At 39.8% G+C, this 14,342-nt stretch overlaps 1 protein-coding gene across 1 annotated transcript; it reads right to left on the bottom strand.

Moving 5' to 3' along the window:
* Window positions 1-610: 610 nt before the first annotated feature.
* Window positions 611-1,415, bottom strand: LOC149211604 (UDP-glucuronic acid decarboxylase 2-like). Its single transcript, XM_089390467.1, has one exon. It carries the CDS (start codon window positions 1,398-1,400, stop codon window positions 822-824), a length of 579 nt encoding a protein of 192 aa, XP_089246593.1. The 5' UTR covers window positions 1,401-1,415; the 3' UTR covers window positions 611-821.
* Between the last annotated feature and the right edge of the window lie 12,927 nt (window positions 1,416-14,342).

The following is a 14,342-nucleotide window of genomic DNA, read 5'->3' as shown; positions in this document are numbered from 1 at the left end:
TCAGAAATGTAGACTTAACATCTAGCTGGTGTAGCTGCCATTTATGTTTTGTTGCTAAGGAAATTAGCATTCTAATGGTGTTTAATTTGGCTACAAGAGCAAAGGTGTCATCGAAATTTATTCCCTCTTGCTGTGAGTAACCCTTTGCTACCAGTCTAGCTTTAAGTTTCTCTATACTCCCATCTGCATTTACTTTTGGTTTATACAACGATTTGCATCCTATGGGGGTTTTACCTTCAGGCAATTCAACCAAATCCCTAGTATGGTTTCTGTTTATTGATTCTATTTCCTCATACATTGCAGCCCTCCATGCATCAGATTTACTTGCTTCCTCATAATTTGCAGGTTCTACAATGTTTAAAATCTTTGACATTAATGCATAGTCTTTCAATTTAGAAGGTAATCGAGTCTTCCTACTTGATCTCCTTGGTAGGGGACTTACCTCAAATCTGTCTATTTCAGCCTTTTCTGGGCTTGTATCATTGATTACATTGTCTGTTACTTCTTCTTCTTGTTTCTACTCCTGCTCTTCATTTTCCTCACTGTTTTCTTCCATTAGCAATGGAAATGTGCCAATCACTGTTAGAGTCATCCTTTCCTTCTTCAACCTGTTCTAGTTCTAACATTGTAAATTCCCCAGGATTCCTAAGATTGAAAGGACCAGCATGTTCGTCCTCCATAAGTCGCATAAGGCCTTCAACCAGATCAGAAACGAACTAGAAACTCCGTGTCTGTTTCCCATCTCCATAGACTGTCAAAGGCTCCTTGCACAAAGCCTGAGCAACAAAATTACTTACAACCCGACCATCATCAAGGCACATTCATGGACTGTATGTATTGAAAATTTGAGCAATCCAAAACTCAACATTTGCTCCCCTGTGATAATCCATAGTCAGAGTTTCGGTTGTTCTCTTACCCTCATCATAGCAACTGCGGACTCTGATGGGATTAACATTGCCCCAGTAAGCTTCAGTTTGAGGATGTTCAAGAGGATCTCCATAAACCTCACTAGTACCTGTAAGCAAAAAACGTGCCCCAACACGCTTGGCAAGTCCGAGCATGTTCAAGGTTCCCATAACATTAGTTTTGATAGTCTTCACATGATTGTGTTTGTAATGCACAGGGGAAGCGGGGCAAGCCAAATGGTAGATCTGATCAACCTCCAACAATAAGGGTTCCACAACATCATGCCTTATCCGTTCAAACCTCGGATTGCCAAAATGATGCAAAACATTCTCCTTCCTTCCTGTGGAGAAATTGTCGATAACAATAACACTGTCGCCTCTTGCCATGAGCCTGTCAACTAGATGACTACCAACAAATCCAGCTCCACCTGTCACGACAACTCGCAGGGAATTTCTCTTCAAACCTAGGAGCACTTTAGCCCCCGAATTCACCATCGAACCCGAATGATGCTGAGCAAACCGAGAAACAGGAGTCTCATAAACAACCCGATGAGGTTTGTCGGGCACAAAACTTCCATTTTCATTAACATTAGAAGCCAAAAAACCAGGCTAAAGGATAAAGAAAGTCGATGCGATGGCGATTCCTATCAAAATAAATAGTAGCCACTGCTCCTTGAGCAAATAATCCACTGACCTGATAATAGACCATGGATTTTCTAGCTTAAAAGAGTACTCATCACTGTTATTCATATTGGACTGATAAAATTTCTGATCCTCTGATGAATAAATCTTCAATCAGCCACCATCGGGCGAGTTCGATCTGCTGCCACCATACAGATCAGGAACTCCAATGCGCCACCACCGGGCAAATCGAATCTGCTGCCACCAAATAGATCAGGAACTCCAATGCGCCACCACCAGGGAAATCTGATCTGCTGCCACTGAACAGATCAGGAACTCCAATGCGCCACCACCGGGCAAATCCAATCTACTGCCACCGAATAGATCAGGAACTCGAATGCGCCACCACTGGGAAAATCCGATCTGTTGCCACCGAGCAGATCAGGAACTCCAATGTGCCACCACCGGGCAAATCCGATCTGCTTCCACCACGCAGATCAGGAACTCCAATGTGCCACCACCGGGCAAATCTAATCTGATGCCACCCAGTAGATCTGAAATTTCAATGCGCCACCACCGGGAAAATCCGATTTGCTGCCACCGAGCAGATCTGAAATTTCAAAGTGCCACCACCGGGCAAGGCCGATCTGCAAAAAAATTGCAGATTTTCCAAAGAGAAAGAGGCTGGCACTTCTCGACGGCTAAAGATCCGTGCCAGAAACAAAATCGACGCATCTTACGAAATTGGCGTGATTAATCCTTGCTTTTCTGCACCAATGGGAATTTCTGGCACGCTGGTGCGATTATCACTATCAAAACCGCGCCAAATGGTGTGACTGTTCCTTAATAAACCGCGCCAACCCTTCTTTCTGCTAAAAAATGGTGCGACTGTTCGCGACGAAACCGCACCAACCCTTTCTTGCGCTCAGAGATGATCAGTCATCTGAGACGTGTGCTTCAGGTGTTACTGCAGTCCACCTGATTCTACGAATGCTTCTGTACACTCCTACCGCCACTATAGTTATGTAATCAATGATGCATCCTAAAAAAAAAATTAAGGTTGTCCCTACTCTATGCTCTGATTCCAAGATAAAAAATCAGGCTTGAATTGAAAAAGAAGGAGTTGCAACTCACAGGTGAGTACTGCACCTGGAGACTGCACTCAAACAAAGAGAACTCTCTCCGTACACTCTACATGCATCAAATGAGTAATTACATCATTAAGTAAATTACTAAATATCAGGAAGTTGCAACCAAACTCCTAAACTCTAGGAACAAATCCTAAACTAAGGAGATACGTTACAACTTGTGTAACCATTTCTCCATTAATACAAAATAATATTAATTATTTTCAACTAGAATGAATCTAAGATCGCTAGAGGAGTTTTGACCTCATTAGCGTATGGAAGATTATTAGGATGATTTATTGCTATTTGTCGATAAAAATAATGTAAGATTGTTACATTAGACTTCACCACATTGCTCGAGTCGTTAAACGATATTGGACCTTTTGTCATATCTCAAGCATGCCGAATTTAATGAAGTATTTATTCAAGTAGTTGGTTTTTTTTGTTTTGTTGTTTTGTTTTCATTTTCATTTTCTTTTCTTCTATTATTATGCGTTTGAAAAATGCATGCGTTGATCTCTGATAAATTTGGGAATACATTCATAATTTGTTTAAAATCCTTGGGTAAACTTTAATGGTTTTATAAGGATCCGGTGTGAGTGCGATGTAAATTTTTGTCGATTTGAGAAAATGCAGATTCATGCCATAACAAAGTCATGGACCCTGGTCCCTCACCGAAAATTCAATATTTTTATATTTGTAGGTTATGACAATTCAATATTTTTATATTTGTAGGTTATGACAATTCAATTCTTTTATCATTTGGCTCCTTCGCATAAGTCCATCACAATTAAATATTTTTATATTTGTAAGTCATCGGAAATCGATATTTCATTTGGCTTCCTCGCTTCCGGTATTCTATAAAGGAGCAGGAACGAAACACTTTCTTCATCATTTGATGGCAACAAGATTCAATCATGTTTTCCTTGAACAAAGCACTTAAAATGAGTCTTTCCTCCATCGGGATGGGACTTAATCTGGCTTTAGTGAAGCCATAACCTTGTTCTTGAGTCAGTCCTCCTTCAGTTGGTTATCTCTTCCAATCATATGGAGAGTTTGTTAATGCCTCAAGCATTGCAAGCTTATACAAAATTATCTTATGCTACCATAAAGTCACATAGAGTCGTGCTTCTGTTCAAAGGAAGTAAAGTTGTTGTCGACCATTCTGCGGTGTCTCTTGATTCATTTTTGTTAGCCATGCCCAGCCTGTCAATTTATTCTTAGTATGACATCACCTACATGTCCTTTCACTTGTGTTGGTTAAGAAGGTCACCATTGACTTCTTACTGGTGGTTCTCCTCTTATCGACTCTGACAAAGCTCTTTGAGAGTAGACCTAGAGTTTCACCGTGGCCCTATGTACATCATTGATAGGTGACCTTGTGCTCAACATTGATCAGTATTATGGATCTTTTACTGAGTAGTTTCCCTTGTGTTTGACTTCAGCTTATATTATCACACATTTGGATTCGTTCAATACCTTGGTTTTCATTTGACCCTATTGATGGATTCCTCGCCTCTCTATCATTTTTCATTATTGGTTGGTTCATAGGATTTCTGTCGTGTGCTAGCCATATCTTGCGTACATCAAAAATGTACTTCAGAATGGTTACTTCATCTATCTTCGTCCGAGTTCTTCCAAATTATTGGCCTACAGGTTACACTCATGCTGGTTGATGTGGGATGCCTTAATTCCTTCCTTCCAGTCAATATTTTTCCATCAAATTCAACTCATTACTCTAGGAACAAGTTCTGGAGTCCTCTTTTTAGTACCTTAGGGTTTGCAGTCATTAGTGGCAAACTCCTTCACTATCGACAATGAGAATACACTAATGTCTCCTAATTGGTAGATTCCTTCAAGTGTTCAAATTGAACACATTTATTTGCACTTGTTAGATTGTAGTAGGGTACCTTAACACTCATTATCATTATTGGTAAGTTGTCTCATGTTTTTTGACGTTATACATCAATTATAGGTAATCAAACGATTTCTCACATGTTCGAATTCAACTCATTTATTTCCATAGTGTAGAATGTACCATCTACGATCGGTGAAGACTTCAGGTTGTGTTAGCATCTTGGTTCACTTGACAGCTCCTTCAGTTTTCTACTAATGAAACCTCCCACCTTTATATGTTGCATTCCTTCACAACAAAATCTTATATGTTGGCACCAGATTTTATGTAGTACCATTATTCCACACCTATGACTTGGTACTTTTATGAGAATAAGTTATGCAACATCATTGATTAGACACTCTTCTAACATCATTGATCAGATATTCTTCCATATGTGATATCGAGATATCGATTCGTTGTGTTCCTTCACAGCTATGATATGATTATCCATTATGTATTTTATGTGCTCCTGCTATAAATTTATGTATACATTCTAGATCCGCTTTATACTTGATCAGCAGACATGATTTATTACTTCTGAGCATGGGTATGCCTGCCTCAAACATGAGTTTTCTTTCTAACTCCTTCCGAAGGTATTTGATGGGCAGGAATGTTTGGCCCCTATACTACTAGTGTAACCCCCTATTGTTGTTAGTATAACCCACTTATTATATTGATGTACCCATGTAGTGCCCATATTGTTACTATTGTGCCACATAGAAGCCCACTATTGTTATTATTGTGCCCTTACATTATTATTGTTATGTCGGCTCTGATTATGTTATAACCCCTTAGACTCCTATATATAGAAAGGAGGTCTTTTCATTTGTATCATCCAACAATTGTTCATTTATGTAATGTAAAGGAGGTTTCCCCCTCGAAGAGGTTGAATTCTAAGGCGTGAATCTCTCTTTTCTATCTTTTTGTGAGCTGGTTTCATAACATTTGGTATCAGAGCTTTGGATTCTAGGGTTTCGCTGCTCCAAACAGGTCATCGTGGAATTGTCGCTATAACTTTTTTTTCTGTGACATTTCAGAAGTCGCAAAAAAAACCCATTTGAGAAGAAATCGCGGTGAACCTTGGCTCCGAATTTCAGAGTTTTTCGCGCGATATTTTCGGAGATATGATCTGAGGAAGTTGGTCTTTTTGCAGACTCCTGAATTACACTCAAAACAGGTGACCTGGGGAAAATCGTCATAACTTTCTTTCTGAGCATCGGATTGAAATTTCGTAAGAAGGTACAGAAAGAGCACGGACTGTAGTTTTCTTGTATATATTTTTCAGAGCCAAAGGTTGAAACAATGACACGTGGAACTTCATACAAGTTCACTCTTCTGGAAAGGTCTATAATCAAGTCATCTTGGGAGACTACAGGTTTGCGATTTCAGAACTTAAAGATCTGAAACTACAGAGTTATAGTTGTTTAAAAGTAGATCTCCTAAAATCAAGAAAAAGCAAGATGAGGAAGTTTGATGGCAAGGATCCGGTAAATTGGATACTTCAGATGGAGCAATATTTTGATCTACATGGTGTAAAACTATTACAAAAGGTATGTATTGCATCTTCATATTTAGAACCAGATCAATTTTTATGGTACAAAGGGCTTTGTTCTCGTAAACAACTTGTTACATGGTCAAGATTCACGGAGGAAATGATAGCACATTATGAGGATATAAAGAGCAACACCTTCTGTAGAGCAACACCACAACAATTGGAAAGACTAAAAGGGTTGTGTGACATAGTGGAAAGAAAAATTATGGAAACCAGGAAGCGTACCCCTCACAACTATAAAGATGGAAGTGTTGTTTCTCCTAGCCTTCCACAACCTACAAGGGTTACACCACAACAATTGGAAGAAAAAAGAGAAAAAGGGCTTTGTTACAATTGTGATAACAAATGCACTAAAGGTCATAAGTGTGCTGAGAAGAAATTATTTTACATAGAATATGAAGAGGAGGAAGAAAAGGATCAAGAAACATCAAAAGAAGAAGATATATGCCAGGACCCCACCCCAGAGAAAGAAGAAATGAATTAGACCATATCTTGTAAAGCATTGGCAAGAATTACCACTCCTCAAACTCTCAAGATAAAAGGACATATCAAGAAGAAAAATGTGCAAGAAGTGAAAGATCACATCGAGAAAGAAGAAATGAATCCAACCATATCTTGTAATTCATCGTTCGAAATTACCACTCCTCAAACTATCAAGATAGAAGGACATATCAAGAAGAAAAATGTTCAAGAAGTGAAAGATCACATCGAGCATCAAGAAATGAATCCAACCATATCTTGTAAAGGATTGGAAGAAATTACCACTCCTCAAACTCTAGAGATAGAAGGACATATCAAGAAGAAAAAGGTTCAAGCAGTGAAAGATCACATCGAGCATCAACAACAAGTTCTCCAACTTTTAAAGGATAACGCCACTTCGGTGCAAAATCAAATGAAACAACAGGTAGATCAACATCGTAGTGAAAAATGTTTTGATGTAGGTGATTGGGTATTTTTACTGCTACATCTCAAGCAAGCTATTTATGAGAAGGAAATGTTGGCAATACTACATGCACTTAAAAAATGGCGACCTTACCGAAAGAGAATACTCTTCAAGGATATGGATGTGGAAGCATTGTTTTTTGCTATTTATATTATCCAACCAAATTGGATAAACGAAGCAAGGGATGAATGGAAGAAGGACGAAGAAGTATGGCCACTTATTCAAAAGTTGCAAAAGATCCCAATTCAAGCAATATTGTCAGAAATTGAAGAGGAAGGAAAAATCATATTGGAACCTGGAGCAGTCACAGAAACAAGAACCCGACAGCTACGAAATCGATCAATTTCAGAGTATTTCATCAAGTGGAAGAACTTACCTGCTGAATATTCCACATGGGAGGACAAGAATTTTATACAGAAGCATCAAGAACTACTCAAGCGTTGAGGACAACGCTTTTTGAAGGAGAGGGGCATGTTAGGCCCCTATACTACTAGTGTAACCCCCTATTGTTGTTAGTATAACCCACTTATTATATTGATGTACCCATGTAGTGCCCATATTGTTACTATTGTGCCACATAGAAGCCCACTATTGTTATTATTGTGCCCTTACATTATTATTGTTATGTCGGCTCTGATTATGTTATAACCCCTTAGACTCCTATATATAGAAAGGAGGTCTTTTCATTTGTATCATTCAAGAATTGTTCATTTATGTAATGTAAAGGAGGTTGCCCCCTCAAAGAGGTTGAATTCTAAGGCATGGATCTCTCTTTTCTATCTTTTTGTGAGTTGGTTTCATAACAAGGAATCTAGTAATATCCTCTTGGGTTTTCAGATGACTCCTCTCTCTATACTTAATATATTTTGGCCATCATGTACCCCTTCTAACCTCATATATTAGGGGGCATCTGTTATAGCATCATTTAGCACTCTTATAGACTTGATGCTCTTTTATAGCCCCGAGTAATCCATTTTTCCATACAGACTTGATCTTATATTAAAAAATAATATTTCAAATTCCATACATGACTCTATCCGCACTAAATCACATACATACATGGGTCCTATACCACTACACCCACATATACTTTTTAAAATATGAAAAAATAAAATAAAATGTTATTTTACGGGTAGGGTTTACGGGTTTTACCGAAATCACACCTACAGGAGCCCATGGCACAACTGAAATAACCAATTTCAAGTGGTCTATATACTCCCCTTGGGTAGGTCTAATGGATACAAGAGAAGGGCTATCAACATTATACCCATTTTTCTCCAAAATCAAGTATGTTTTTCCCATGCCTCCTACACTCCTAGTCTCTCGGAAACCCTAGTTTCTTTTGCAAATATGTTCATCATCCTTATAACATCTCCTTACACTTGTTAGAGAGGTTGTATTTGTGGATCAGGCTAGACAGATCCGTAGGAAGGCTTCGTCGATGCCTTTGGCCTAGATCAGGTTGTACCTTTCCTATACCTATTGTTGTTAATCAATAAAGAAGCTTATGTCTTGTTCTTGATATGTTATTGTCTCATGAATAGTAATTTATATGCTTATATATGATGATATAACATATATTCTATGTATGCATATTGAATTATCTATTATTGTAGAAATTCTACAAATTATTTGCAAATCTCACCCTCAAATCTATGTATAATATTTGATTGTAGATTAACCCGATAATGCAATATAACCAAAGCAAAATACTATAACCTACTTCTACTATCAATTTGCGGAAGCTTAAAGATTGAACTCAAGATTGAGCTGAACACATATAACCAGAAGAAGAATAATCAATCACACAATACACATGAAAATACTTTGGGGAAAGCCTCAACTAAAACCCCACTATCTGTATTATCATACAAGGTGGAAATAAATAGGAATCATACAAAGCCGTAGATCTCACAGCTAGCCAACTCTCAGTACAATCCTCACAGATGCTCACAGGTAATCCTGGCTTCTCTCAAGTCTTCCTCTCTGCCCTCCAAGCTCCTATTTCCTTGCATTGTTCCTAGTGGTTGATTCTCACCTCACCAAGTGGAACACTGCTCTAACACACTATCAGAACTGCGCAATCCTCAAGGTATTATTCCCTGCTGCATGCATGAGTTTTCTTTATAGGAAAACACATGCAACTGATAGTACACTATCCTTGTCTTTAATCTCAACTGGGTCTTTCTCATCATAGACATGCATGAGTTTCTGACGAGGGAATATTCAGTTAAATGGAGTACACTAGTTGAGTGCATGCATGCATAAACTTATTGTTAACTCTCTATTAGTTCCTTAGACAGTTTGGAACTAATGTAACTGGACTTAACTCAGTAAACTGAGTCAACTAATTACAACCCAAATATAACTCAATCTTATCTCCTAAATTTTAGGGATAACTCTTGCATGACTTCAGAAAGACTTCTAACTTGAATTTATCCAACTAATTAATTCAAAATGAATTAATCAATTATTTTCAAGTAGTTGTTAAGACTAAATTCGATTTTAATTCACAATTTAATTCAAGGACAAATTAAATTGGAATATTCTTATTGCCACATTTCAACACTCCCTCTCAACAAGAAAGGGATTATCTACCACCCCGAACCTGTCTCTATGAAACTCAAATTTACACTTTGACAATGCCTTTGTCAAAATGTCAGCATCTTGCTCCTCTGTCGAAATATACACTGCAGCAACATGAGCCTCCTCGATTTGTGAAAAGCCATGGGTAAAAAATCTTTCCTTATGCTTCTCCACACTATCATCAACAATTTTCTTTACCTTATAAAGCCAACAGGAACTCACAACTGATTTGTTCACTGGTCTCGGAACCACCTCCCAAACATTGTTACGAACTATGGAGTCACACTCCACCATAGCATCAACCCAAATCGGTTGCTACACTGCTTCCTCAAAGGAAGATGGCTCAGTCTCAATACATTCCCCCAACAAGGGCCATGTATCTAGTGTACCTCTCAGGTGACCTCCTTTGTCTGCACTGAGAAGATGGTGCTCCCACATTCTCTCTCGCATCCTTCAACAATCTTTCAACTTCTCTTGTGCGCTTCCATCCATCTCTGGAAGACTCTACTTGATTGGATGTCTCCACTCCTAAAACCTCTACATGCGGCTGCTCCGCATCAGTCTGAGGATCCTCCACCTTAGGAACCAACAGTTCCTCCATAGCCTATAGTTGGAGTTCCCTCTCAATGGAAATCGCATGGCCTTCTGCTCGTCAAACTTGAGATCTCTGTGAACCACTATCCTCCAACTGGTAGGAAAGTACACCCGATAGTTGTGATATGTATCAGTGTACCCCACAAGTATCCACAACATTGCTATCGGCTCAATATTCTTCCATGCATCCTTTGTCACATGGAAATATACCAATGAGCCAAAGATCCTGAACTGACCAACATTTGGTCTCTTATTGGAGAAAACTTCCTCTAGTGTCTTCATCCCAAGTATGTGATGCAGCTTCAATTCTACATATAGACTGTTGTGTTGCATGCCTCGGCCCACAAGTGAAGTGGTAGGCCTTGGTCATGTAGCATCACCCGTGCTATCCCTACAATAGTTATGTTCTTCCTCTCGACCACCCCATTCTGTTGTGGGTTATGAGGTGCTGCCAACTCTCATTTAATTCCTTTTGCTTCACAAAAGTCTTTAAACTCTTGAGAGACATATTCTCCATCGTTGTTTATTCTCAAGGCCTTGATTTTCTTCCCTGACTCTCTCTCAACCAAATATTTGAACTCACAAAACTTTGTGAAGGTTTGGTCCTTCTTCTACATGAAATAAATCCAGCATTTACGAGAATAATCATCAATAAAAATCAAATAATACCTTTGCTTCATTGTGGATATTGTCGAGAATGGTCCACACACATTAGTATGAACTCGCTCTAAGATAGCCTTTGCTCGACTGTCTCTTTCATGAAAGGAAGACTTGGTGTACTTTCCCAAGGTACAACCTTTGCATGTGTCAACTTGCTCAATTTTACCTTTGGCAAGTCCTGTAGATATCTACTGCATTATCTTCAAAGCCCCATGATGCGAATGGCCTAACCGCCTATGCCACAACTCACAAATGTCTTGGCTTTGCACCAATTCTACTTTCATACTCAATGCTACACAATCATCTACCTCTAGTTTATAAAGATTCTTCACCTGAATCCCTATCCTCTTGGTCTGACCCATGGCTATGTGTCTTAGGAACGCCTTTCCTTTACTGAAGACAACATCGTAGCCTTTGTCCTCCAACATCATGACCGATGCCAAGTTCTTCTTCAGTCTAAGCACATACTTCACATCTGTCAAGGTGATAGGAGCTCCATGCTCCCTCTGAAAAGCAACTGTTCCCACTCCTGAAATACTATACTTTCCGTCGTCACCCATCTCTATGGGCATCTTGAGGTCTTTCTCCTCCAAGGTACTGAATAAACTTTTATCGTCGGTCATGTGGAATGAGGTTCCACTGTCAAGATACCAGACACAACCCATCATCGATGACACCATGTATACGTGTTGGAAATAATACTGAGAGGGGGGGTGAATCAGTATTATCAGGCAATTTACCAAATCTTCCTTATTTGATCTTTTGAATTATTCTTGCATATCAGTACCATAAAATAATGAGCATGAATAAAGAAAATAGACAGTCACACCAAAGAACACAAGATGTAAGGTGGAAACCCAATGCGGGAGAGAAACCACCTGCTGCAATATGTCTCTATCTTCTTTCAAGAAATTCTTTTTACAATGATTTTGTACTGGTGCAGTCCTTTACCAGCATGCAGGCTGCAACCTACAGAGAGCTACAACTCTCTCTCGTTTTCCAGTCTCTCCTGGAAGGGAGCTACAACCCCCTACTTCTTTTCATGAAGAATCAAATGATCAACAAGAATACAACAGATACAGTCCACTACAGATATCAGATCAGTAATTACAAAAATAACCCAGAACACCTTATGAACAGAAATATACAGTCAACAGATCATCTTAAGACAGGGACGCATATTTTCTTTCTGTGGCCTGCGACTGGACGCAGTCTACCTTCCGCTGCTCTGCGTGCAGACGCACTGTTCCTCTAGGCTTTGCTGCGACCGACGCACCGAGAAACACTATCGCGCCGCGTCTTTTGCTTCAGAGACGCACCCAATAACACAGTCGCGCCGCGTCCTTTACCTCAGAGACGCACCTGAGCCTTTACTGTACTGCGTCCCGGCGCACTTTCCCTTCACTGAACCTGCGTCCCTTCAGATATAAAAGATATGAGGACTTCAGAACCAACCCAAACACTCAGATCCATAGATCTGATCATGCGCCATAGAGATCACAGTCCATTAGAAGATTCGCCTTCATAGATCTGGACTAGATCTCACCAAAAGATATTCAACCAAGATGATGCATAATCCAAATGAACTCCTTTGCTTTATATAGGCAAGCTTCTCCCCAAAACATGGAACAAAACCACGAGCCGACACCATAGAAACACAAAACCGTCGGCTAGATACCACACAAGAAACCCCCACGTGCTTTTCTCTGCCTTGAAATGTGTGCACTGGGCGGACGCACCTCCTGAACGGCTGGCCTGCGTCCCTGGACGCGGGTTCTGTATGGTATACCTGCGGGGACGCACTTGCTGAACATATTTCCTGCGTCCTTCTTGATTTATCACCTGAATGGGTTTGCCATCAAGGACAACACCTGAATCATAATGCCAACAATCTCCCCCTTTGGACTTGATGGCAACCACATAATCTTCAGCTTCATTCTCCCCCTTTGACATCAAGGGCAAAGGGTATGCTCCCCCTATGCTCATGCATCTCCAGATCTGTAACCAGAAATCCATCATGAAGGAGATAGAGACATATTGCAGCTATTTCCAAGATCTCCTTCTCCATAATGCCAACAATGCATTATGTGCTCCCCCTGAGCCTATACCACCAATAGGAAGATGATCAACAGTAAGATGATGCATCAACAACCCCCAGCTTTTGCCTGAGGTATTCAAAAGTGTCCCTGGGCAACGGTTTGGTGAAAATATCAGCAACTTGTTCCTTAGAAGGAACATACTCCAACTTGACCTTCTGTTCAAGTACTTGTTCCCGGAGAAAATGGTACTTGATTGGTATGTGCTTGGTTTTTGAATGCATAACCGGATTCTTTGAGATGCTGATTGCACTTGTGTTGTCACATAAGATAGGGATTGGAGGAGTACAAGTGATTTGATAATCCTGCAAATTCTGCATCATCCAAAGGAGTTGGGTGCAACAAGATGCAGCAGCAACATATTCTGCTTCAGCTGTAGACAAGGCAATTGAACTCTGTTTCTTGCTGAACCAAGAGACCAGTCTGGGACCCATAAAGAACGCACCACCACTTGTGCTTTTCCTGTCATCCACGCTTCCGGCCCAATCTGCATCTGTATAGGCATGAAGAGTAAGATCTGTATCTCTAGGATACCATAAGCCATAATTTTGAGTCCCTTGAAGATATTTGAAAATTCTCTTCACTGCTTGAAGATGAGTCTCCTACGGATTTGCCTGAAATCTTCCAACTATTCCAACTGCATGCATGATGTCTGGTCGGGTACCTGTCAAATATAGTAAACTTCCAATCATAGATCTGTAGGTTGGTTGATGTACTGCTGCAGATTCATCATTTGCACTGAGACTGCATCCTGTGACCATGGGTGTACATACTGGTTTTGCATCTTCCATGCCATATTTCTTCAAAATCTGCTTGAGATACTTGGTTTGAGATAAAAGGATTCCTCCTTCCTTTTGTTGGATTTGCAAACCAAGAAAGTATGTCAGTTCTCCTAGCAAGGACATTTCAAATTCTTTCTGCATGACTGAGGCAAAGCTTTGACTCATAGCTTCTTCATTGCTGCCAAAAATAATGTCATCTACATACACAACAAGTATTAGCAATTTGTCATTTTCAATTTTTATATATAGATTGCTATCTGCTGAACCTTTTGAAAAACCTTGTTGATGAAGATATTTGTCCAACCGGTAGTACCAAGCCCTTGGGGCTTGTTTGAGACCATAGAGAGCCTTTTTCAATCGGCATACAAGATTTGGATCATTTCCAAGAATGAACCCATCTGGCTGTTCAATGTACACTTCTTCTTCCAAGTCTCCATTCAGAAAGGCTGATTTTACGTCCATTTGAAATACTTTGAAATTCTGAGAACTTGAGAGAGCAAGGAACATTCGGATGGCCTCAAGTCTTGCAACAGGAGCAAAAGTTTCTTCAAAGTCTATTCCTTCTTGCTGTGCATACCC

The sequence above is a fragment of the Pinus tabuliformis genome, chromosome 1_1 (genome assembly GCF_031772625.1).
Source record: "Pinus tabuliformis cultivar Carrire ecotype Pingquan chromosome 1_1, CPIR1, whole genome shotgun sequence".
NCBI lineage: Eukaryota > Viridiplantae > Streptophyta > Pinopsida > Pinales > Pinaceae > Pinus > Pinus tabuliformis.
This window is presented reverse-complemented; position numbering and strand designations above follow the sequence as displayed.